This window comes from Periophthalmus magnuspinnatus, chromosome 13 (genome assembly GCF_009829125.3).
Source record: "Periophthalmus magnuspinnatus isolate fPerMag1 chromosome 13, fPerMag1.2.pri, whole genome shotgun sequence".
In the NCBI taxonomy this organism is placed as follows: Eukaryota; Metazoa; Chordata; class Actinopteri; order Gobiiformes; family Gobiidae; genus Periophthalmus; species Periophthalmus magnuspinnatus.
Genome location: NC_047138.1, coordinates 9,783,033 through 9,809,165, shown reverse-complemented (window position 1 = coordinate 9,809,165; position 26,133 = coordinate 9,783,033). Strand labels below are relative to the sequence as shown.

General features: G+C 40.2%; 1 protein-coding gene across 3 annotated transcripts in view; it reads right to left on the bottom strand.

Moving 5' to 3' along the window:
- rsrc1 (arginine/serine-rich coiled-coil 1) overlaps positions 1–26,133 on the bottom strand; it is a 100,072-nt gene that overhangs the window by 50,310 nt on the left and 23,629 nt on the right. For all 3 annotated transcript variants that reach the window (XM_055226013.1, XM_055226014.1, XM_033977701.2), the window contains exons 4-5: positions 15,633–15,788; positions 3,082–3,121 (exon numbers count right to left, since the gene is read on the bottom strand). In XM_055226013.1, the coding sequence (XP_055081988.1) occupies positions 3,082–3,121; positions 15,633–15,788 (196 nt within the window). The remainder of the gene's footprint in view (positions 1–3,081; positions 3,122–15,632; positions 15,789–26,133) is intronic.

Below are 26,133 nucleotides of genomic sequence, written 5' to 3'. Positions count from 1 at the left end.
CTCGCTCTGAAGCCACGCATCTGCAGCGAACCATCCGCCGCTGTAGGCCAGATCATCCACTCCATTCTCCCAACAGAAACAACTAGCGATGCCAGAAATGAGATGTTTCAGTGTTATTGTGTGTGTTGCTTGTAGAAAAAAAGAAAGTAACTCCGAGCCCTGGGAGCAATTAACTTCAGTTTCCCTCTCGCTTTGCTACTGATCATGTTCAGACAATCTGCTGCTAAATGTGAAAAACAAAACAAACATGAACAATAAAAGCAGCCTTACAGCACATTATGAAGCTGACATCTCCACTGGCCCACTAATTATGTCAGAGCCAGCAGCTTCTGTGGTTAACTTCATCAAGAAAAAAAAATCAAACAGACGCACAACCTTCGCAGTTAAAACATTTACATATTAACAACATAACAATGTGCATATTAGGAAGAGAACCTAGAAATACATAACAATCATAATATTTTTCACAATGCAGGCTGTGTATTTCAAATTCAGTTAGATCTCAACAACTTCCTAATCATTTTAAATTCACTTAAGGTCCAGAGCATTACAACATTAGGATAACTATTGTTTATTATATATTGATGCACAGCTGGAAAAAATAACTAACTACAAATCAGGAACATCCCAAATAATTACATAGTCAAAGCACTGTTGAGTTTCGTTTCTTTTGTAAATTGCTCAAACTTTTTCCAAACTGTTTACAACACTGCCGTCTCAAAGCAAAATACAACCTGTGCTTTGCAATATCACAGAAATATCAATATGGTTGATGTAGTAAAAACGGTACATCAACTGACACTGATGCTCACAAGTCTACTGGGATGTGCTCGTGAGCTACAGAAAGAAACAACATTTTCAACATCTCCACCTCAGCGCCAGGAGTCAGGAGCAGTGATTTACGCACCCAGATCCTGAGTTGTAATAACAGTTTTGCCCTCCACAGGTGGTTGAAGACTGGGGCGCAATCTCCCCATAAGCATAAACACAACCATAAATTCAAACACTCGGGATTTAGATACTACAATTACCCCAACATGCCATTTCCACCAAATATAACTACAAATGTATTTAGAGATGAAGATGTGGGAGGAAATCTGTGTGTGACTCATTAATATCTGAAATCTGAAAATACATAATCGTGTTAATACAGGACATATGAAGAAAAGTAGTTTGTTTACAACTTGGACGTCAGTTTTATTGATACACACAGACACAGCTACATAGATAACTTGAATACACAAGCAGAGAATGGGGCATAGGTTTTCTCTTTTGAACCAATCGTAAAATACTGTTGAGGGGTAAATATGAAGCTCATAGGCACACTTTAAGCCAAAGCATAGTAAAATCTCCTGCTCTAATCCACGACAAAATTGTAAATAATTCATATGAAACTGAGAGGTATTTAACAACTTAATGGTAATTTCAGTCAATTATTAATTTTCAGGTGATGTCAGTACCTTAAAATAATGATACTTTTACCATAACATTTGGTTGCTTTGTATGGCACTCTAAAGCTACATAGCCTGTATAAGTTTGCTTACTTTCCTTCAAACAACTCAACTTGCCTCACTGCCTAATGTTTGCCTACAATATAAATGCCAATACACACATTGATTAATGCTGTTTATGCATGTAATCCTCTGCTGAATAATTCACACTACTTTTTATAGAGTACAGCATCAATCACAGGCACAGACGCTCCCATCCGCTCCTCTCCATCAAGTAGCTGCCATGACATAAAAAATAAAATCTTTATATGAAATGTGAGAGATCAGGCAATGGTAAGAAGGAATTAGCTGGTTAAAGGGTTGCGAAAAATATATTATAGGGTGATTTTGCATTGCTTATCTGAGTAATCATAGCAGGTCTAAAGAATTGAAACTTCACTTTACTGTTCCTTTGTATTAAGACATATGCATGTACGTCCAGTCGCAGTTTCACGGTTAGCCTGCTGCGTGTCACATGCGGGTCATTTGTGTGGTGCAGTTTAGTATGCAGCGAGGCTAGGGAGAGAGGTCATGTGACAGCCACCCAGAGCCGGGACCCTCCATGACCCCTGTCTATAATTTATCTCTTGGAATATGGGTCATATCAAACCTTAGTGCGGCCGCACCCAAAAAGAGGAGACAGAACCTCTTCTCTGTGTTGCATGGCACTCTGACCCTGGATTAAAGCATGTATAGTGCTGAAGCCTCTGGATACGTCAGATATTAAATTCTTAAGGTGTCCCAAGAGGGGGTTTCTCAGAAGGACCTTTACTGAGAGATGTGAGAATAGAGAAAAGAAAATCCCCATACTGGTGCTTGGTGATTATACTACTCCTACACACACAAAAATACTGGGTAGCAACACTGGGTAGCATTATTTTCATGAAAGTTTTTAGTTTGCTTTGTAACAGCCAAAAAATAGTTGAAATGAGTGTGTGGCAATGGTATTTGCAGATCAAACATCAAGATAATTCTGATCAGTTGATCAATACCCATTAAGGACGAGATAAGATCTCACAAGATCTTATGATATAAAACTGCCTTAGGGTTGTGCACATTGTAGTATTAATAATAATAATAATAGTAATAATAATAGTAATAATAATAATAGTTTTTGGACTTTTTTCAATGTGGAATAAACAAAAAAAAAGAGAAAGGCGCTGGTGAGTTACATTTCTTTGAGAGGCTGTACTACAATTATGGCAAAATATAAAATCTAAATAAATCTCAAAATATCACCTTGTCTTGTCGGAAGTGTCCCACCTCTATCTCCCATTGAGAATGGATGTTTAACAATATTTAACAAGCAAATTAAACAGTACTCAAGTGATTTAGTTTGGAGAGTCTAACACATGGATAAAAATGCTATTTTCTTAGTGTGTCCCACTAAAACAAAAGTACAGTTGTGGATGATGTGTGTTGATGGAGAGTTGAGGGCACGATTAGGCCCAGTGGAGCCCCTAGGTGCAGGTGTTCAACTCCGTTGCACAGGGTTTATTAGAAATGTTGCTATCAAAGTGTGAGTTGGCGTGCACATGTGCATCTATGTTAATGCAGAATAAAGAAGAAGGGGTTGTCAGGTAGAACTTACCAGATGTTCCAGCCCTTTAGATTTGATGCTCCCGGGGTCTCTGAAACAACAACACATTTCCTTTACTTCAAATAAAATGATGACACAAAAGCATTTAATAAAGGGTTGATTTTAGCAGAGGCACACCCACAAAGCTGAGCAATGCCTGAAACAAAATGTGTGAGTCATTTTAAGATATGTAAATACACACAAGTCAGAAACTAATATTATTTTCACTGAACAATATGCCAATTATAATGCATGAAGAAACTGAATTAGGTCAATCAAAAGAATGACTTTAATTACTGTTTACATTTCAGTTATATGTGTGATGTGTTGGTGTTTGTGCACAATAGACTGAGGTTAACTACGTTTGTCACCCCGCTGCTTGCAGTCATAATAATAATTTGAAAACTACAGAGACAAAACTGGGAGCTTATTATCTGTGAATTAATAAAAAATGTTTGCATGATTATCTGGGTAGAAACAGAGGAGGGGGGAGAGGGCGGTCTGCTTTAACTGAGCAAATTGGCAGTAAATAATAGATGCAATTTTGGCGCATTTTACATTTGCAGCTCTGGAAATCTGAAGATCAAGAAAACAAAAAACCCTAAGCCCCCACCATCCAACTGTGCCCCCCATTACTGACAACTGCAGCCTGTCCAGGGCTGTGCACTGTGTGTATGTGTGCTGAGAGAGAAAGGCTTATCGACAGGCTTCAGTCGCTAATGCAGCCAGCAGCATCATAGTGTAAATCTACACCATCGCTAAAATTACATACTGTCTAATCCATCCCACTCCAGCGCCCTTCTCCTTCCTACATCCATCCATCTATCCTGCAGACAGGCCGTGTGCAGTGTGACCACAGAGTGAGTGTTCATGTGCTGTCTACATTTCACAATAATGCTATAATCACATAACAGCCATAATAAGTATACATTTGTATTGTATGGAAAATGCCAATGGAGACAAAAGGTCATAAAGTCCACAGTGATTTTGTTTGTTTATTGTGTGCTCTGTCAGTGAGCCACAGACAAGTCAACCACTTAAGGCAAACTTCATCTAGCTGTAATTACATTACATTGTGACAAACACCCCGCCACATTCATTATACATGACGGGCCCCGGCATCCAGACAGCAAGACATTTGTTACCGTGGTGACAGTGTGTGTAATCCGCTAATGAAGCACAATTAGTGAGAAACAATTTAACACAGGGAGCACGTGGTGTCTGAGCTCTTCTCCTCCACTCACTTCAGCTTTTTTGCTTCTCTTTCTCTGTATATTTTTCAAATGTTACTTTCACAAACACAAATTAATTATGCATTTAATTTTCCCTTTTAACATCATCAAGAGCGGGCAGTCCTGTAATGTCCACACCGGGGCAAAAGGGATCTCTCTATCCATTAGTCGTGCATGGCCGGCTTGCACACACACAGCATTTCACATCCTCATCTCTCCTTTCAAAACATCATATAATCTGCCCAAGTCTTCAGGGACCAAGCATTTCTTCCCTCCTTATCTCCCTTTCCTCTCTCTCCCTTCCTCTGTTCTCTGTGCCTTCAACACGGCATTGATTTCTGAATTACGCCACAATATTAAATAATTAATATACTTGCCATGATTGATGTTTTGCATTAGGCCAATATTAGGTTATCAATCAAAATCCACTTGGTTTAATGTAATAATATTGAAAATGTGTCAGTGCCTGTTCATCCAATTTGTAGTGGAGGCAGGCCAGATAGTAATGGTGGTGTAGCACAAGGCCTCAGAGACACAGTGGCCTGCTTACAACAGTCATGCGAGCGCAGCATGAGCGGCCAGGGACACAGCAGAGGGGGACTAAACTGTTCACTTTACTGTAAACATCATACATTATAATAAGAGCTATTGTATCTCAAAATATAGAAAATCATTTGGGTTCAAATAAATCAGATTTAAAAAATAAAATATAATATACAATTTGACTTCCCCTTTTATAGGTTCTGAATCTGGATTGGGGACCACAACATCAAACCTGTTGTGTTGGATTAGTGGCGAGTCAGTTAGTACTGCAGAGAACAGCCCTTTGCAGCCCAGTGAATTTCTCCATAGAGAGCAACGTAAAAAGAAATTGTTCATGTTCGCTGACAGGGCTCCTACAGCTTTCAAAAAGGTTGGAATTTGGGGCAATTATCATTTATTTTCAAAAGATAAACTTCTCAGTTCCCAATATCCTTCAGAATCAGAATTACTTGTATTCAAGGGGAAATTCCTTTTGTTAGAGACATGTAGCCAACCTGCGGAAAAAAGAAATAGTAGTACATGATCAGTGGGCTACATGAGCTAACAGCCAAAGCGGATACAATTGGCTACATAAAAATGAGCATGGATCTTTTCACTGTGATTTCCCTCATTTATATAGTCTGATCTGTATCCTCTTAGCCATATTCAACAACACTGCATTAAATTAGCCATAGACTCGTAACAGTAATGCTCTGTTGTTCCAGGAAAAGGTAATTATTTAACTAATCAAGTCTAGTCAATACCAACCAATTAAAGGAGCTCCATCGCTGTTTTTAACCGATATACCTCTCCATGTATCTCTACCAAACCTCTTTTACCCATTCTTTTTGTGTGCCTTTTGTTTTATACAAAGATCCCTAAACTGTTGCTGTCTGTTACCTCATCTCATTCTCTGTATTTTTTTTTCTCTCCAAATGACCCGCAATGCCAGTCTGTTCCCCCGCCCGCCCTCTTGCACTCACTCCCACCCTCCCAAATCCAGCCTGCGCTCATGGACAATTAATTACAGCGGTTGTGCCAGATGAGCTGTCATTTGTGGTCAGGTTTCTGATAATTACGTTAGGTCTTCAGGTGCTTCTCGAATGCCCTTCTTTTCCCCCTGGTGCACGCTCCCTTTTCTTATTCTTCCTTCTTTTACTTGATCCCCCCCACCCCTTTGACATGGCAGAGATGAATATCTTTAGTCAGTGAAAGGAGGCGACACAGGGACTTAAAATGCAGAGGCAGTCATTTGATTTCCAGCTAACAGAGGTGCCCATTAGCCCGGCACTCATCAGCCATGCATTACCTCTCAGGCAGCTCGCTGTCCTGTGTAAACGCGTGCTTTAACCCTTTGACTCAACACTGCTGCCCACTTCCACTCGATCAAACTGTTGCGCGTATCCCAGCAACTATAGGCCTTAAGCAAGATGTGCCCTGACATTTGGGAGACACATAGACAACATTTCAAAACAAAAATATACATTCGGACAAGAGTTTTCCAAAAAAAAAAAATACCCCCCAGACACTAATCAATAGTATAAGTAGTAACAAAATGTCAATAAATGTCATCATTGCATGAAAACTACAGTATTGACCCTTTTCCCATCGAATTAGAGTTTAAAATTTTTGTATTGTGACACTACAACCAATAAGAATTTAATCAATACATCTCACCAAATTATTTTCTTCTTTGTTTGTTTTATTACTAATGCTTTTTAACATAGACTATGTAAGTGAAGAGCAGAGACAACTACAAGTAGAACTATGGGGTACTGAACTGTGGATAAAGGCCCATCGTTCATACCAGCCGTGTGTACTAATGTGTAGTCGATTCTCCACAGTCGCCTTGTCAAGCGTGTCATTGAGCAGTCATATGTTGTTTGACTGCTAGACAGAATGGCAGACATATTTATTAAAGAGTCAATGTGATGAGGACCTCTCACAGTCACATATCAAGTACAAAAATACACAGCCTGCCTCACTGACATCCCGCTGTTAAGCTGTTTAATAGAAGGCAAAGCTTGATATTCGCACAATAACCTAGTCTTCCCCAATAGGCCTGATAGCCATCTCCACAGCTCCATACTAACAGCACCGCCAATTGAAATAGTGTTCTCATGTGTCAAGGAGGAGCATCAGGATGTCAACACATAGGCTTATGGCTCAACGCATTTTATGTAACTCTACATGGACACAAATGCTACACAAGGTACCAGTCTTTTCAGCAGGAGCGAGCAGTGGGGGCTAGGTTGGCGTAATCCTAAAATGGTGCAGAAAAGCCAGCCGTTAAAACGAATTGAGCATTTTATGTTTCTCTCAGGGAAGGTTAAGTGCAGTCAATAAAATATCAGAAACTATGGGACAACAGTGATTTTTCGCAGGCCTTTTTATAAAAGGAACTCTCACAGAAGGTACTTATAACATGTGGGCAACAACAGAAGCACTTTGTAGTAGTTGGTTAAAAGCACACCAGTGCTGCAGTAGTTATATTTGGTGGAACATAGGGCTGTAGCTTTCATCGTTTATTTAATTCATTAATTAATCGGTCAGTGATGTCTTAGTTGACTCAACTTTTTTATTAGTAGACTTTTTATTTAAGATATTAAGGATTTACATGCACAGCAATAGAGAGGAAAAGGAATGGAGTGAGTTAGCTGGAGTTTTAGGAACAACTGATTAACTGGGAACAATTAACAACAGGTTAATCTGCCCTTTCAATTACACATGCCATTTACTCGTACTTCTCTGAATCCATAGTTGTGTTTGGCAAGATTTGAATCCTTTTAGAGGGTTTGTCAGTGCTATGCCACGTCCCCTTTTAGTCACTTAATTGCATATACAGTATAAACCCAAAAGTAGTTCATAATGTACAAGTTATTGGTAGTCTGTTTTTATGATAATGCAGCGGCAGGCTCCAGTCCCCAAAAAGTCTGTACTTGACTCTACAGGCTGTCCTTCACTGCCACTTGTTTAAGTGCCCAATAAATTCTGTGTCATTGGCTGGCACATGCTACAACCTACTGAGACCACCAAACCAGTTCTGGGCTGCAGGGGAAAGAGTGTTCGGACCAACTTTTAAAGTAAATTGACTTTCTTTTGAGCACAGGACACAGAGAGAGAGGTACAAAGGCAAAAGAGCAATCAATTTCCCTGTGGTTTCTTCAATAGCCAGAGTTCCTTTCATACCTCCCAATTAGACCTGCTCCTAATCAGAGAAATACCTCTCCATTATTTAGACCTAGACAATGACGTTCCAATATTTCTGCTTCATCCCAAACTCTCTAGATTGCAGTAGTGGTACACAAAGAATAAAAAACACAGGCTCTCCGGCAGGGAGAGGACGCTTGTTTCAAAATCACATGTGGAAATCTTTTGGCTCTCCTCGTGCCCCCTGAAAAACTGATGGGGAACAATGGCGGCCCAGCACAGCATCTGTCATGGCACAATATAAAAAGATGATCTTGGCACAGAATGGACGACAAAAACAGGGAGAGGGAAGGGGGGAAAGGAGGGGAGGACCGGGCGAGAGGTAATTCATTTGCAAATCAGGCCCTGGCGCTCAGGTCTATTTCAAGCTGCCAGTGGGTGCCAGGAGTTAACAAGGTAATCAGTTTCAATCCTGCCCTTCAATTGTACATCACACCCTCATCGTGACAATACGCGACCCTTTCTATAGGGGCAAAAGGGGGAAATAGCAATCTGGCACGGATACAGTTTGTGCACGATACTACCACACACCTGAAGACATGCAGTGCAGACGTGATATTGCTTTGGTACACATGCAAAAAAAAAAAGTAAACCCAGAGATTACTGTCAGTGCACTATTGGGAGAGATATCTATAACAAGAAAATAACATCACCTTTAATCAAGTAAAATTGGTGCTTGAATAACTCATATAATAAGGAATATTAATAACAATAATAATAATAATGTCACGTATAACAATAAAATATCTTTATATTAATGAAAGCAACTGTGCATTTTGATTCTGAAAGGCATCTGTTTTTTTTATTTTCAATAGAGATGGGCAGGACTATTATGACAATAAATAATAAAGATAAAGAGTAACATTAAAGCAGTTAGTGTACCGAGTAACAGCAATAGTAGTAGTTGCAGTAGTTGAAGTATTTTTGTTGTATGTCATGTCATTAGACTGCCTAATTGATATACTGTAATAGGAAAACTAGCACTTGCAGTAGCAACAAAATAATATTTCTAATCAATTTAACTTACCTTACTTTAGTAATAAACAGACCTTCCAAAACAGAGATCACTCGAGATTTTTCAATGGATAATTAATGATGCACAGGAAAGCCAACTAAAAAAACACACATTAACTGATCATGTGCTTGTTTATACTGCCTCTTGTTCCCCAATTATTCCCAAACAAACAGAATGTGACAGCAGCAACAAGGACAATGGAGCTTTTGACCCTAAACGTGGTGTGTGCAAAATGGCAGAAAAGAAAGCAGCAAGCTAAACCTGTCCTAATCCTTTCTTCCTCTCCTGTCTATTTAGCCTGTGTCAGCTGTAACCGGCTGGCTGAGAGGCAGTTAGCCCCGGTTAGCCACTCATCTGCATAATCAATATGACAACCTTATTTTTCCAATGCAAACAGGATTTTGCTGTGAGCTCTTTGAGTGTGTGTGTGCTTTCCTGTGTGCCCACTCCGCTCCTGGCCAGCCTCAGTCATGGCCCTCTTTAGCCTTAATTAGATTAGCCGCGATTATCCCAGCTCTACCTTACAAGTGTACGGGCGGGATAAAGTGCCCACAAAGGCCGGCCTGTCACAGGGACTGGGCTCTGGTGCGCAGGTTATCAGGGTCCAAAGAGACACACCGCCGCACATTGTTATTCATATCATCCACACAGCGTTTTTTTTTTTTTTAATGCCTTCCTCACTTCTCTTCACCCCGTCTTTATAAATCTGTGGTGTGGCGCTGGCATAATCAGTCTCTTTTCCCCAGCTTTCTGTCTGTCTGTCCGTCAGAAGACAAAAAAACAACATGGCCTCAAGCGTTTGCAGTCTGGCCTACAGGGAAAGACACCAGGACGGAGCAGCGTACAAGGAGAAAGGTACAAAAGAAAGGTTAACACAAGATTTGAACTCATGCAAGTAGACAAGCAAACATCTGTGTCTAGCTGCCGCAGACTTCAGCCTACATTTTATTTAGGTTTTTCCAATCTGTCTCCACAAGATGATATGACAAGATTTTACCCTGATGCCTTTACAACATTCTGCATATATCCAGTCTTAGCACTAGCACAATGCCAAGAAAGAAAAGTGATAGTTCTTCCTGACATTTAGCAAAGGGAAACTGTTGGCCAAGACATCTAAAGACCATGTCAAATTTATTTTTGCTGCATTTAAACATTAGAATAAATATTTATAACGCCATCTTCACAATGATGCATTATTTAAAGATATTTAGATGCAATCAGAGAAAAGCCACAAAAACATAAACTGACTAAATGTGAGGCATTCATCATTCTGATAATATTTGTTTGAAAATTTAACAGGGTGATTTACTTTGCTGCTCAAACTGGTGAATACACCATTTTTCCAAACTAAAACTCAAATATTTCAGCTGCTCTGTATCAGTGTGTATGAGTGGATTAGACAGCACTGCTTTGTGTTTAAACACAAATGAAGTTTCCACGCAAAATAAACTCTTCATAATGAAGGACAGAGATGCTGTTTTGGCAGCTCTCAAAGACAAAAATGACATGAAAATTAAATTAAACTGTGCTTGCCTCTATCATAAAAAAAAACATTTACCTATTTACCGGCCCTATATGAGCAGAATAAGCAGCAGGAATAGAGTCTGGTTAGAGTAAAAAATTAATAAGTGTGTCTTTTATTCATCGCTCCACATAACAATCTCGTCTTTGAACTGTCCTCCCTACTTCTGACTCAACAACTCCAACAACCCTAAGACAGCCAGAGAGGCAAGACCAGGATGAGGCTGGAAAACAACATTTCTGTCACTTTGTCTACAAGAAATTTTACCTAACCCTCCTAAATCTTAACGGGCCTATCTAGTTTACTGTTGGTAACCTGCTGCTTATAATCCTGTCTGGATCCTCGTTTGATCCCTAAAGCTGAGCCGCAACTTCCAACACTAGCCAGGCCTGCCACCACTAGCTTCTGTGGCCCTGAAAGAAGCAACAAGGAGAAGGAAAGTGGGTAAGGTAAAGAGGAGAGAAGAGGAGAGGAGCAGGGTAATTGGATTGGAGGGATCCTCTATTTGGCCCAGTCTGGTCTCTGTCATCACGCTCCAGCCCTGGCTTCTCTCAGTGCCCACAGAAGGCAGCAAAAAACATCAACACACTCTCACACAAGTCTGTTACAGTGGAGTTTGGTGTGTGCCTGCTGCTTTAACTACTGGGTAAATGGTTAAACAGATTACAGAGCGCACTAAGTGGATTGTCACAGCGCTCTATCGCTCACTCAGGGTGTCTCTCCTGTGATTAAAAGTGTCCAGATTTTTTTTTCTCTCTCTCCCTCTTCAGTGTTTGCCCACTGACTCGTGCCTGTATCAGGGACAGATAGGTCATTCAGGAAGCTTATTCACCAGCTTATTCTTTTTTTTTTTATTTGCCACAGAACTGGACTTTTAAACCTTTTCAAACCATAATAGCTGTAGGAATAAAATCAGTAAATAATGCCAGTTTAACAAGACTGGATTGACTGGATTCTAGTATGTTAATCTGATAATGTATCCCAAACCATATATGGGTATTCAAAATGTAATCTTTAAATTATTAATATTTTATTGATTAATTAATGTATTAGGAGGAGAACAGAAAATATATCCTGTTTTAAAATGTTATTTACCCTGTACAATGCGGATGGACAAGATCTGGCCAACATCCCATCTCAATTAGTTGTCAGTGTGGATTAAATAAATGCACTGTATGTTTGCACACATCAAAGTCTGTTTATCAAGGTCCCAATGCCGACATTTCTCCATCCTTCTATCCAATTTTTGTTTATTATCTTTGCTGTAAAGAAGCAGCTAATGATTGCATACAGCCATGGGCCAAAACCTGTCCAGCTGCCTCTCTCTTGGTCTGTGGGGATGTATGCACTCACTGTCCACCCGCTGTATGTGGGCATCACTCCTCCCAACCCCCACTGAAGCACGTACAACATCTCAGCTTGCTCGTCTTGCTCCTGGCCACCACTCTAATGCGCACACACTTTTACCGCTCATTGATTTAAGTCAATGCGAGTGTATCCTAACCTTCTGAGGACATTGTTTGAAGTACCTCCCCTGAACTAGCTCCCAAAGCCAGACACAGCCTACAGTCCTGGTGTGAGTGTATTATGGACCACACCAGCCAGCGGTCCTGTCCACACACCACCCATACAGACTCCCAACAGGCTAGCAAGATGCCCCGGGCACAGACTATGCACACACAAGCACACATAAACTCATTTCTCTGTGTATTACCTCCACTAATGAGCTGTTAGATGTTCAACAGAGGCAAAGAAGCCGACCACTGTTTCCTTAGAGTCACTGCTCAGTCAATGTTAGTGTGCGTCTTGGGTCTTGTAATAGTTTTCTCTTTGCCTCTCAGCGTCTTCAGCTTGTGGAGGTTAAGGCTGAGCGTCGGAGCAGAGCTAGCCAAACCAAGGCCCGCGGGTGCAGCTGGGACCCCTATGGTGAGCCTGGGTTTTGTTTATCACGTCAAGGGAAAAACAAAGTAATGAGGGGAATTACCAAACAATCACATTTACAGAGCAAGAACTGAACGGGTTGGCTGGAGTAGATTCCAATGTCAGGGATGTCTTTGCGAAAAAGATTTTAAAATCTGCTGTTATGTGTGCAAACAATGGAGTTTCACAAAAAGGCACTGTATTTAAGTATGTTTTTCCATCTTGACACAGAATACTCCTTTCACTTTTCACTTTTCAAGCTTCTGTCATTCTTGACAAAGAGATCAAATTATAAAAATTAAAACAATTTTATAATTTCATTGACTTAATCCTGAACTCATTATGCTATCTGAAATATTATATTCAAAAGAAAGTTACCGGCTGCTCACACAAGAAGTCTCCACAAGGCTCTTTGCACCCATTTCACACTCAAATGACATGCAATTGAGTCTGGTGGACCGCTGCTCCTCTGGTGACCCAGCTCAGACAAGAAGTTCAGCCTAATTGGACAGACTTCTCTGATTGAGGATGTAGAGAGGATGGAGCCAGCCCATGTTCTTCCACTACCCACCCTCTAATAAAAGACAGCAGTGGTCATCACACCTGAGGGAAGGGGCTAAGGTCTTTATATCCCAGACAAATGCTTTTATGGAGTTTGGAAAATGTGGCACAGAGAGTCAAAGGAGAGCAGTTTGGTGATTTAGCAGGTGTTTTGCCCAGCCCTAAAAAGTAGCCCTGATTGTACTCCATCCATAGCCCAGAAATGTTCCTCAAAGCTTAATCAAAGCCTGAACCACTCCAGCATTTAATGATGCCAACACATTTAAAACACTGAGTAGTAATTAAAAATATTTTTAAACATGTTGTATCCAGTGGAGAAAGAGCCATCTGTTAACTTGAGTTTCTAGGTTTCTGCTCATTAATTACAGGTGGGAATTGGGTTGGAACATCAGGTGGAGATTGCTGTTACATTCAAATGATACTTCTGTCATTGGCTGCCGGAGGGATATGGTGCACTTGTTCACATAGTACTGAGACTATTTCTTAGACGTTGATTAAATAAGAGTCAAAATGATATTAACCAAAGTAACCCTGACCTGTGTGAAAGCTCAGGGACTATATTACAACAAGTGTGAGCCTGCGGTCTGCAGTTCAGTATAGAGCCTTTCATTTATTTCTTATGGTTATAGATACTTCACACATAAATTAAGAAATGACAAATATAAATAACAACTTATAATAATCTTGATATTGATGGTCCAAAACTCTGCTGCTCGTTTCATAAAATGTGTAATAGTATACTAATGTGTTATTTGGAATGCGTTTCTAATTTACTTGCTTCCTATTGGCTGTATTAGACAAGGCAAAACCAACTTCCTAACATAAGTGGAGCAGTCTGACAAAACACATACCCTGACCCTGAAATGCACACTTAGCCCCTGCCATTTTTTGAAAAAAAGCAGCAAGATCTCTTAACAAGTGCTTGTCTTTTTCAATAAATTTTGCATGAAAACATGGTGCTGGAGCAGCACGCAGCCTGCTGTCATACTAGAGGAGTGTTAAATGTTTAATGACGACAACACCACATGCGCACACACAGACGTGTGTCAGGGTGCCGCTCTGAGGGGCCCTTCTTTCATCCTGACAGACACTAGAAAGCCCCTGAGTCTCATCTTCACCCCACCGTTCCAACAACACCGCAGCCCCTCTCCGAGCACCAGCCGCCAGCCCAGAGACCTGGATGTAAATGAGACTGGAGTGGAGCAGTGCATGTACATGCACGGCAGTGTGAGCTGACGAGCATGGTAAAGACCCTGTCACCATTAAGAGGAGAAGAAGTAGAATGGAGGAGACAGATGGGGCGTAAGATTGGAAGTTATGTTTTACATATTCCTGTAACAATCTGCAGCTTCTGTCTTTTGCCTCTAAATGAGCACTTGATAGCACATAAACTTCTGTATCACACAGTCACAGACGGAGAGACATATCACTGTCAAGTGGTGGCAATGAAGCCTTCAGCTTTCAAAATCAAATTTCAGGAAATTATATCAAGTTCACATTCTTTAACATCCTGTAAAGTTTATAATCAAATTATTCCACCCACTACTTTTGCTTCAGCTATTACAGAAACGTGCAATCCATGTTCATACACTCAGTTACTAATAACACAGAAATAACACATAACAAACAATTGCATTATTCTTTTATGAATAAATTAAAGCTTAATAGGCTAAAATGTGCTACAATATGCCACAGGTGGAGACAAAAGCTGTTTCCAGTTTTATTAGTGAGAGAATTCACACAGCAGTGACAAGTCAAGGCAGGGTCAGATATAAAGGCAGAGATGCGTATCAAATCTGAAGGATATTGAAGACTTAATAAGAAAACAGATATAGCCTACTTTCAGCATTTACTTTGTTTTAAAATATATTTATATAGCTATACAAAGGCAATATTTAAAACCCTGCCCTAAATGCTGGCCGGTCTTCAGTATTGTTTAGATTGTTAAAATCAACACATCTATTTTTACTAAACTATTTTAAAGCCACATTCTGCTAAAATTCAGTTGAACACACACGGATATATGGTTTAATAGTCTGATAGTCGTGTATCACACTACAGGACTGTTGCAGACTAAAATCACATGAGGGGTCTGACATTTACCCTTTAGGGACATCCATTTATTGTTTTCCAGCAACAGTTACAACAGAGACCTGTATGATCAAGTTAAAAAGTGGGACATATTGCCCCACGGTCCACTGGGCACAAAAGTCTGGATATCAGGGTTTATCGGGCAACCCAAATCTTAGCCATTCTCGCATCCCTTCCATTGGCATATAACCATGACATCCTTTCTTACAAGAGGGGAATTATATCGCATTACAAGCAAAGTCTGGCTCCGTGCTTGATAGCTGGGGGAAATCGAAGGGGAAAGGCACTGATGGATTGATGGATGGAGGTATAGAGTGATAGATGGGAGGCAAAAGGAGCTAGGACTGGACTCTGCTTTCACTCAGTTAAAAACAGTTGGACTTCTGCAGACAGTCCGCTGTGCACTGCAGGACCCACTCACAACTTGCATTGATGTGTTTGTTATTATGAGAGTGTACACGATGCATGAGGCAAGCCATCCATCACTCACCCCTTTTTGTCCGTTTTGTCTTTGCTCCTGTCTTTGTCCCTGTCTCGCTCCCTGTCCCTGTCACGGTCCCTGTCTCTGCGTCGGCTCCGGTCACGACTGCGGCTTCTTCGGCGGCTGTGACTGCGACTACGGGAGCGACGGTGGCGAGAATGGGACCTGAAAGATAAACAAAAACAAATAAGAACAAGTTGGGGCATTGTGTTATGAACATATGAATGTACAATCAAATCAAACAGATCCAGATATATTTATATTTTCTGAAACCTGAATATCAAATCAAATAAGTCATAAGGAAATAAATATTGAAAATTACCAAGTTTTTTGTTGTGACAGGTGACATAAATGGCAACACCACCTCCTTTAGCTCACCTGACAGTGTACCTGTTAGTCTCAGTCTGTTGTTATGTAAATGACCCTGATAAAAAAAGTTGGCTATTGCTGGCATTTATCGTGTACCTTCAGCACCCAAAAACATCTAAAGCACCCAAAACTCTTAATGATCTATTCATGCTGCTTTCTAAACTAGAAAATGATGAGGTCCTAATAACAGACGCTATTAATTAACTAACAGTGGAAAGAGTCCTTCAAAAGACCTATGCAATTGCCTAAATCTCACACAACTAATTTCTATTCTTACCCTAAAAACCCCATAATCATAAGGCAAACAGTGTTTTTCGACTAGATTTTAGCAACCACTGTCCAAGTGGATGTATTAAACAAACAAAAATTAAAAAGACTTTAACCGCGTGTAAAGGTAAGAAGATGATATAAACATTTCAATGAACAAACCTTCATCTCTGACCTGTATTACAGTGATATTGGGTTAATATCAGCATTCCCTGACCCTGATATGGCCTTACATTTTTTTAAATTAATACATTTAATGAAATTGCAGACCGAAATGCAACTAAAAGAAAAATTAGAATAAAAAAACTGTAACAATACTTGGTTCAACACAGAAACTGCAAGTTTAATTAGAGAACAAAATGCTGCCTGTGTTTCTAAATAACACCTAATCATTACAAACACAAAGCTATAAACAATGTCTTGTCGCTAAAAACAAGTTACTTATTAAAAAAAGTAAATTGTGTTAAAAGTTGGCGCTGCTGTTGCGGTCCCCTGCTGTACATGCAGATGCAGATGTCCGACTCCTCCATGGGTTTATTATGGGTTTACTCAGTGTTGTTTTAACCTGCTGTGGTCCTCAGTATGCATGTGCAAGCCTCTAAAACAATCAGCTCTCTGGGTTGGAAAAGCACATGTAGAAAGTGTGGCACAGCATGGCATGGTTTGGACTGAGGTTAATGCTGTCTGTTCAGTGACCTGTAGGATGTACTAAAGGACACCGTGACTACAACCATACTTCAAACAGGCAGAAGACGTGAAGGGAAAACTGGATTATTTGGATATAATTCATAACTACTGAATTATATTTTTGACACGCAATGATTTTAGATTTCCTTGGACAAGCACTACTTGCCTTGACTGCCCTGACCGCCCACCACTGCTATAACACTGTTTTTAAATTGTCACATTTACGGCAACATAACAGTAAACGAGAAGCTGAGAAAATACTAAACCAATAAGGTGAGTGACAAATAACAGGGACACAAAGGAACAACACTCTCTCTGACAGTAGTTTGTGAGTAGAACTGTTATTTTAAGTATCCATGATACTTGTACAACTTGCAATAGTGAAAGCTCAAGACTGAAATGGCACTGCTTTATAGTGACAGCATTATCTTGGAACCCCCTCCAAAGTATATCTAGGAACAGTGATCAAATGAAAGTTAAATTTGTATAACGAATTAAGAGGAACAAAATGGTGGTTGGCTGCTATTTTTATTTTTATTTTTTTTTCAGATTGTTTGTTTATTTATTTATTTGTTTTCATTAGTTTCATGAAATTTGCCTGTAAACGGTTTGTTTGTATTTTTTAAATTGAGGTTGTACATCAATAAATCAATGGCAATATTTCTGCACATCAGTAGTAAGTGGTTGCCAATTGCACACTTCTCCAAAATGATAAATTGAGGTGTAACTCATTGGGAACAATTTTCAGAGTAGAGCAAATTCATTTTTCACTTGCCTGGCCCTCTTTGCTACGTACACACTTGAGATGGAGCCAATTAGAAGTGGGCTCAAAGGAAGACCTGTCGCCTGTATTGATCCTGACACAGGCCCTCTGGTAGCAAAAAGATTTACAGTGCAGGTTTTATTTAGTTATGAAAAATCACAAATATACAAGGAAAAAAGAATTGGAAATGCAACTGCCACTTTAATATGATGCTGTATACATGGAAGCATTATCACAATATAATGCATTTATGTCATTGCACATCATTTTTAATGCGAACACAATCTTTAACCCCCATAACTGTACACTGATGTATCTGTGTGTGACAAAGGCCTGGATTTGAACCCCCTGAAGACATTGGCAGATAAGTCACCAGTTATCTTCCATCATCTATCATTTTATTGATTTGTCTATAAAACAGTTAAACCTGCTGTCCGCCAGCTTTATTGCTTTCCCCCTTTTATTAGTTTGCAGTTTGGGACGTCCAGAGCTGTCTCCCTGCCGACAGAAAACTAATCATTTCCTTCAGGTGCCTGTCACCATGCTAACAGACAACACTCTGACAAGTGCTGCCATCAATTAGACGGGAGATATCTTCATCACTGCAGACTACACAATAATGGGCTGCTCCATTTCACCAAATTAAAAAAACGGATTTTATAATAGACTCTATGGACATAATTATTTTTATTACGAACATTAATTTAAGGTGGGTTATGCTGTTGCTAGTGTTTTATTGGTTGTTATATTTGCCTGTTACCAAGAGACAAACTTAAGATGCAAACCAAAAATATGTCTGGGCACTGCATTTTCACTTTCCTCACAACAAGGTGTTATAGTGGACTTTACTTAAGGCACACACATATTTGACAAGAACTTGAACAAGAATGAGATTTTGATTAAATTGAAAACAACCATCAATCAGCTATGTGATTAAGTGTAGCATGTAGAAAAGGCCGTTTACTAAAGCTCTGATTAACTGAGTCAGACCACCACAGCTGATGGACAAAAAAGAAAAGAAAAACTTGGCATTTTGGTGATTTGGAGTCTCCGCATGAGATAATCCATCAATGGCTCAAACAGACCTTGGAATGAGCAAATCTATGAATGGACAATGCCTGCTTATGTTTGTAATCACCACAACATGACGGGGAAATACAACAGAGATGCACTGTTCCAAGTTCCAAGTCTTTTACATTTACGGCCAAGCAAATTGTGGCCAGAAGCAGCAGATGCAATAAGCTCAATCTCTCGCTAACTGTTTCTCTGTCTGCGCCTGCCTTTCTCTCCCACTGATGGTGAAGGAAAAACAGCCCACTTCTGGGGTGTGCAGCAAATTAAATTTACTGTAGTTAATAGAGTGAGTCGATGCTGCTAAATGTCAATTTCCTGACCAAGACCTTCCCCTTGGAGAATGATTAGCTAATTTGAGGCTGGGGATAGATGGCCTAATGCAGACACACACAGATAAACAGCTACGCCTGGACCCCATGCCAAGCCCTTTCTCTGCTTTACATTTTATTGGCCTTATTATCGCCCGGGAAAATGGGTCCCCCTATGGCCTAAACATATTTTCATTTCTAATAAAAGGCCCTTGCTGCTTGCCCCCAAACACACACATGCACTGCTCCCGGCCCAACCTCCAACATCTTCCTCCATTTCTTCCTCGTTTCTGTGCGCGATCCATTAAATCTCTGCTTTGCAATTGGCCGAGTCCGTTTAGCCAGAGAATTATCAATAGAGTAATTATGCAGCATGTTGGGAGCAGGGCTGGAGCTTATCGGCACTGACCCCCGGTGTGTGCTATGATATGATCCCTTCACCACAGCCCATTGGGGTAATTATGCGGTCCAGTGTGAAGCTGGATGGTGTTTTAGCCTTATCATTTGCCATTCTATTTCTGTTCTCATTGAAAATTGGACATTAATGCTAGGCTAATGTCAGATACAGGTGAGCGTCTTCAGTGTCCAAGTCCACCCCTGGTTAATCCGCCCCTACAAAGTCAAATCTGGCTCTGTGTGCAGCTTGCATAGACACATCAACACAAGCAACTAATCATTCTCATGCTTCCACAACTTTATCCTTCCCTGTTTGCAGTATAACACCAAACATTTAAACACCAAAGACTACTGGGAGGATAGACCAAAATTCTCATACACATTATTGGTTGGAAAAAATACTGAACTGAGTGTGGCCCATTGGTGCATGGACATTCACACTGTTTTGATATTTGTGAAACAGAAACAAAAATGATCATTACTTTAGCATCACCATCTCAGACCCATAGCTGTTGTAATAAGCATCAGTTCAGGAAAACTGTGTGACTTTCCTGTTTCAAAAGGACAATAAATAAATAAAAACTAGAATGTGATTTAACAAGAGTATGATTCGTTACGGCCAAAATAAAACTAACTAGAGGTAGTTTCATCCTACAGTCTTTTCCAAGTTGACACCTTAGGACAGACATCTATGCATACAAAACTACAAATAGTATATAGCCGTTGATATTACAAAGTAAAAGAACATTTAAAAAGAAATGGCCTCATTGACAGAAGGAAGCTTCACATACGAAGAACTTCATTAATGCACCGTTCCCCGCTGAGTTATTTCCAATGACAGAGCTCACAGCAGCAGCTTCATGTTCCAGTTAAAAGTCACTCCTTCTCTTTTTTGCCATTTCAATGAGTCTAAAAGCACCTTGAGTGAGCAGTATGCATTTCCTGCTGCCAAAAGACGTGGAAAACAGCTGTTCCTGCCTGACGCTGCCTTCTGAATGGAATGCAAATATGTTAACCATCCAGAATTTATTACTTTTGAGTGCTCTTCAAACGAGACGGCAGACACAAGTTTAATTTATGATATTCCTCTAATTATGAGAGCTGTTGAAATCATTTCCCAAGCTGCTTCCTCCTTCCAAGCAGCCATTATGTGTTTCCTCGGTTCACGCGGCAAACAGACGCAATCAGGCACCATGCTAACACACAGAAACATAAACACTCAATAACACATAAGGAAGGGCTGCACAGTCACTGAATATGAGCACAATTAACATAGCAAAAAAACTGAGCATGAAAGACTCACAGAAATGGTTTTCCTTGTCCCCCTCTGCTACATAAAAGCCATGTTTAGATTTGTCATAATCTTCAGTTTGCTTTTAATTTAGCCATCGTCAACACAAATGTCTGCAATGCTTGCCTTGCTGTGTAGTAGAAATGAGACCCCATGCGGGCCACCCACTGGCTGCACTCCCTAAAGCCAGCCAAACACACATGCTTACAGCCACAAGCCACAAGGTCAAGTCATTTAGCAGAGTTCAAAGGCCTTCAAAGCCCTCTCAGATCTATATGAACCGACAACGGCCGGCCAACGATGAGAGAAACAACGACTTTCTATGGCCGCATGTACTTGGTGTGTACGTGCACACATTGTGAGCGTACACTGATGCGTGCTACACAGCATCTTTATTGGCACATATGCCCAGTGTCACTCAGCCTCCAAATCGCAATCCAAAACTGGCCCGTCTGCTCTGCAAAAGCAACCTTTGACCCCTGCGCAGCCGCAACTTGACATGACACCCATTAGCAGCTGGAGCTGAGGGGGAATCTGGCTTAGCCGCTTGGGCCAGACACAAGGTCAAGTAGAGGTTGTTCTTGGACTAGGTGCTAACTTGCAAACTCTCTCACAGCCAATCACACAATTGAAAGCCCTTTCCCACTCCCACCATACATCACAGACAGGAACAATTAGTAAGCCCAAGTTTAGAATGGCTTGTTTTGGTTGTCTTACCTCCATCTGTGAGAAGGTGGAGTAAAAAGAGGCAGAGACTGATAAGGGACAGAGAAAGACACGGATATTTGGGCTTTAGCTAAGTGCAGAATGAGACGACAGAGAATGAAAACATAACTGAAAGGATGGGTTAAAGAAGAAATGAAGGTTATAAAACTTTGGGAGGCAAGAACAATGAATGCAAGAAGATAGAGATGAGGAGAAAAAAAATGAATTGGGACTTGCAGAAAAGACAGAGCTGCAGCCGTGCTTCACATCAAGCTGGCTCTAATTAGCAGGTGTGCTCTCAGGCGCTGGCTCGCACTCTGGTTAGGAGAGATGTATTTTTCTGCCTTTTATACACATGTATTTATGAAGTGGTAGAAGATCTGAGGGCCCTTAGCATAACAGCCTTTTATTGTTTAAATGTGGACTGCTCGGCCCTGTGTGCTTAAGTGATTTAGGAACCTCACAACTCCAGTATAAGAAAAATCATAAACGCTGAGACAAACCATGTGGGTGGACTGTAAAAGGCACCAAGGAACGGGCAGACAAAAAGCAGAGCCACATTCCACTACTAAAGGGAAACTACACTTAATTAAACACCAAGACACAACTGGAAAAGTGCCCTGTAAAAAAACACAGCACTATTAGTCCCCCTTCACTGGAGTAAAGTTATCTTATGACAGAACAGAGACTTCTTATGGAGAAGTTTCTAAAAATCATTTTTATGAGCTGCTGTCAAGGTGAACAAAGAGAAGGAGAAACAAATCCAGGAGAGTTCAAGTCATTCATAGAAAGAGAAGCACTTCACTTAAAAAGCCCATCCACTACAATACATCTGTCGCTTCTCATAAACCCCATGTCCCGCAAACCGAATTAGACAGGCCCTATAAAGAATGAAAAGCTTTTTACCAACCATTATTGATAGATACTTGCACTCTAAAAGGTTTTGTTAAGCATATAGATACACTTGTAGAGGTGGGATGAGACCTATATCCCTCAAGGTGTTTTCATGGAAGTCCTAACCCCAGATGAACACCACACAGAAAGGCCCCACATCATCAGGGAGTCAAACTCAGGACCTGCTGAGAGGATGAAGCAATGACCAGTGCTCCACCGTGCTGTTGTTCAGCGAGGCAAAAAGGGAGACCTAATTCATCCAATCCTGGAGTTATTGGCAACAACTCCTAAAGGTGATCCATCCATCTTCACTTCCTTCAGAAATCTTGAACTCTGTTAAAGCCAAAAAGAATAGATAGAACAAAGAAAGAAACTGAAAAAAGCAAGCACACACTGAGAAAGTGTTTCATTACTTTTCAGATTGTCAATGCTTTAGTGTAGGCGCAATATTATCCTTCTTTATTTCTCTACCTCTCCTTCGCTCATTTTTCTCTTCCAAAACTAAATTACTCATTGTGTGAGTGAAACCACATGCTTGTGTGTGTGACTAGCTGCATGGGCCTGTGTATCTTTGCTTTCTTAAGTAAATTGACAAGTGCATTCAGTGGTTCTATTTTCTGGCAATTTGCTCAGAAGTTGCTCAAATGAAAATAAACTACAAGGAAAAGGAAAACAATATGTCACTGGTTAACATGAGGATTCAACACAACAGGTCAGTATAACAGCAGGCTTGAACACTGAAAGTGAACGACACGTTACCTTACAATATAATGCCAAATCAATCACAAAAAGAACATTATATATAGTACATACAGCAATACCGCAAATAATGTGTCCATATGGTCAGAGCAAAAGTACAAGGTGTATTCTTCTGTTTGAAGCTTGTCCATGGTCTGTTACAAAGGTCTCAATGGGCTAGCTCAAAACCTGGCCACTGAATCACATGTGCTACAGAAACATACCCCCTCCCTCATTGTGTGTGAAGCCTGTTTAAGAGTAGAAAGAAGAGATGTGGACAGACGGTGGCGTTCAACTTGTGCATAAATTAAGACCAAAAGCAGTTAATTAAAAGAAGAGAATTAAGTCTACTAAAATTCTACTGTTACTGGCTACTCAAAGGTGACCTCCAAGAGCACTAGGACCTTTACAGGATCCAGAGTCCTGCTGGGTGAGAGACACAGGGTGCAACGTGGCCCCCATCACAACCATACCGTTTCAACAACCCCTCCTCTCTCCGCCCAGAGCATTATTAGACCCCGGGCACCACTGGGCTCCAAACAGCTCAATGACGGCACACGGGCCTGCCAATTAGAAATAATTAGACAGTCATTTCAGTAGCAAGTCTTTTTAAGTGCATATATAACGATGCAATGATGCTTATTAGCTGGCCTGAGCCTGGCGAGGACCGCGGCCTCAAACGCTTTGGTGCTGGAGAAAATAATTATGCTAGTGATCACAAAGTGAGCAGCACATCTCTGTACTTCACCTCCACGCGTTTCAAAAATCCACTTCATTAGCTCCGGTAATTAATCGTCCATTAATTGCAGGAAAAGCCCAGTTTACCTCCCTTCGTTTCTAATTATCATCTTATAAATAGTTATGGTTCTAATTAATGTGTTCATTAGGCAGGATATTTCTCTCAAAGCCTCACTGGGAGCCAAAGGTCCAGCTCGACTCTCTCTGAAGCCTAACCAGCCAGAAGGTAAGGCCATCCTGCCTGCATTTGCTTTTATTTTACTACATTCAACCTCCTAATTGGCATTTAAAACCCAATTTGGAAGAACTTCAAGAAGCTTAAACAGAAAAGAGACAGAGAGAAGGCAGGAGAATGTGTGAAAGATACATTTGGTGTTCATTTTCCTCTGCCAGAGCGAGAAGCTTCTCTGCTCAGCCTGTCTCTTGGTGCGGCCAGACGGATACAGCTTTTCTCTGACAAAGTTAGCACAATGAAAACTGTTTGAATGCTTCTTGTCTTTGGCATTAGTGCACATTTATTTGCTAAACTGTATAAAGGCACAGCAGGAGAGTTAATTCCTCAAACGGACAATTTTCTTTTCTTTCGTACACATATCTAAAAGAAAAATATCACTGAAACATATGTCTAGAACACAGAATTGAAATGAAAAAGCAAGCCATAAAATCTGATACAATGATAAGAGATAAAAAAAAAAAAAAAGTACAACTGCGTAAAGTGTTCGTTTTTGATAGTTTAATACAAAATACAAATTTTACATGTTATCATAATTACTGCAAAAATGGGTTCTCCATGCACTTCTAGTTAACATAGTTTTTTTATTGGGGGAAGGTTATGTTGACATAGACGTACGATTAGCACTGTAATATTATAGATTTTGTATGCAAGGGCTGCTCAATTATGGAAAGTAATAACCATAATTATATAAATCATAATTGAAACCATAATTATTATGCTTATTTAAGATGGAGGAACAGCACACCTAAAACAAAGAGAATGAACAGATGAAATAATTGTTATAAACAGACTCTACAAGGATGAAGGCATCCGTGAGTAACTTTTCCCCCTCAAAAAAACAAGTATGTGAACACATGCATTGAACACAGTTAACAATAATAACATAATGATCTCAATTATAATTTATATTTGTAACTGATTGAGCAATAATCATAATGGTAATTGATGAGATTCATCGTACAGCCCTATTGTTAGTTTGTGTATCATTTAGATGATTTAAAAAGCACGTTAACTGTGAATGAATGTTCAGACAATTGGCCTAACCTGATCCTGAGTGTGAGAGGAATTATGAGGTGAGTGTGTGTTGTGTGTAGTGTAAACACAGCAGCTGAACCCAGGGGACAGGGCTGTGTGCTGTGAGCCTGCAGGAGGGAGGGCTGCTCTGGGCTGGAGGGTGAGGGTGAGGGGGGAGCCTGGCAGTGCGAGGGTGAGGGGGGTTTCCTCTGGCATTAGAGAGGAACAGTGCTTGCGGCGAGCCGGGGATGAAAGAGTCTGTCTGTGTCAGTCACTTATTCCTCCCTTTGGTAAATAAAGGTTTCTGACAACAAAGGAGAGTAGCGCTTGACTGGCCTTTACAGCGGATAAATAAAAAAGACAACACAGAAAAGAGTAAGAGTGTGGAGAGGGCAAAGAGAGGAATACAACAACAAACGCACTCAGATCTCACCACTGGAAGCATGTTGATTTTTATCGACTAGAGAAGATGCTGCACAACAAAACCAGGTCATCTTTCAGTTTACATCAACATTTGAACAGTCCGATAATTGGAAAGGAAGGGGACAAATTATTTACCATAAAAGAGAGATAGACCTGACAGTAGAATCATTAAGTACTAACATGCAAAGTAAAATGAAAGAGTTTTTTAGAAAGCACAGAGTGCACAATAATGTGTACCTCTAAAGCAACACTTTATGTATTTCTCTGGAATCATTACTTGGGTGAGGAAATAATGCAAGTTTAGCCAAAAATAAAACAAGATCTCGATTTGACACATCACTACATGCGACTTATGCTTCAATATATATGGAACAATATTTTTTGGGGGGGTCAATAGTTATCGCGTGTACATTTTTTTTTTTTTTTTTTGCACTAGAGAGGACTAGGGGAATTTTGGTTATTTTTGACAATATGATTAAATTTAAGATGCCACAGGTTTAATGAATCACTAACAAACTAAGTACTTAAGTGGTTCATTCTGTTTATTTATTGCAGCTAATGATTTTTTTTACACTATTGTAGATTTAGAATGATTTTGTGGTTAAAAT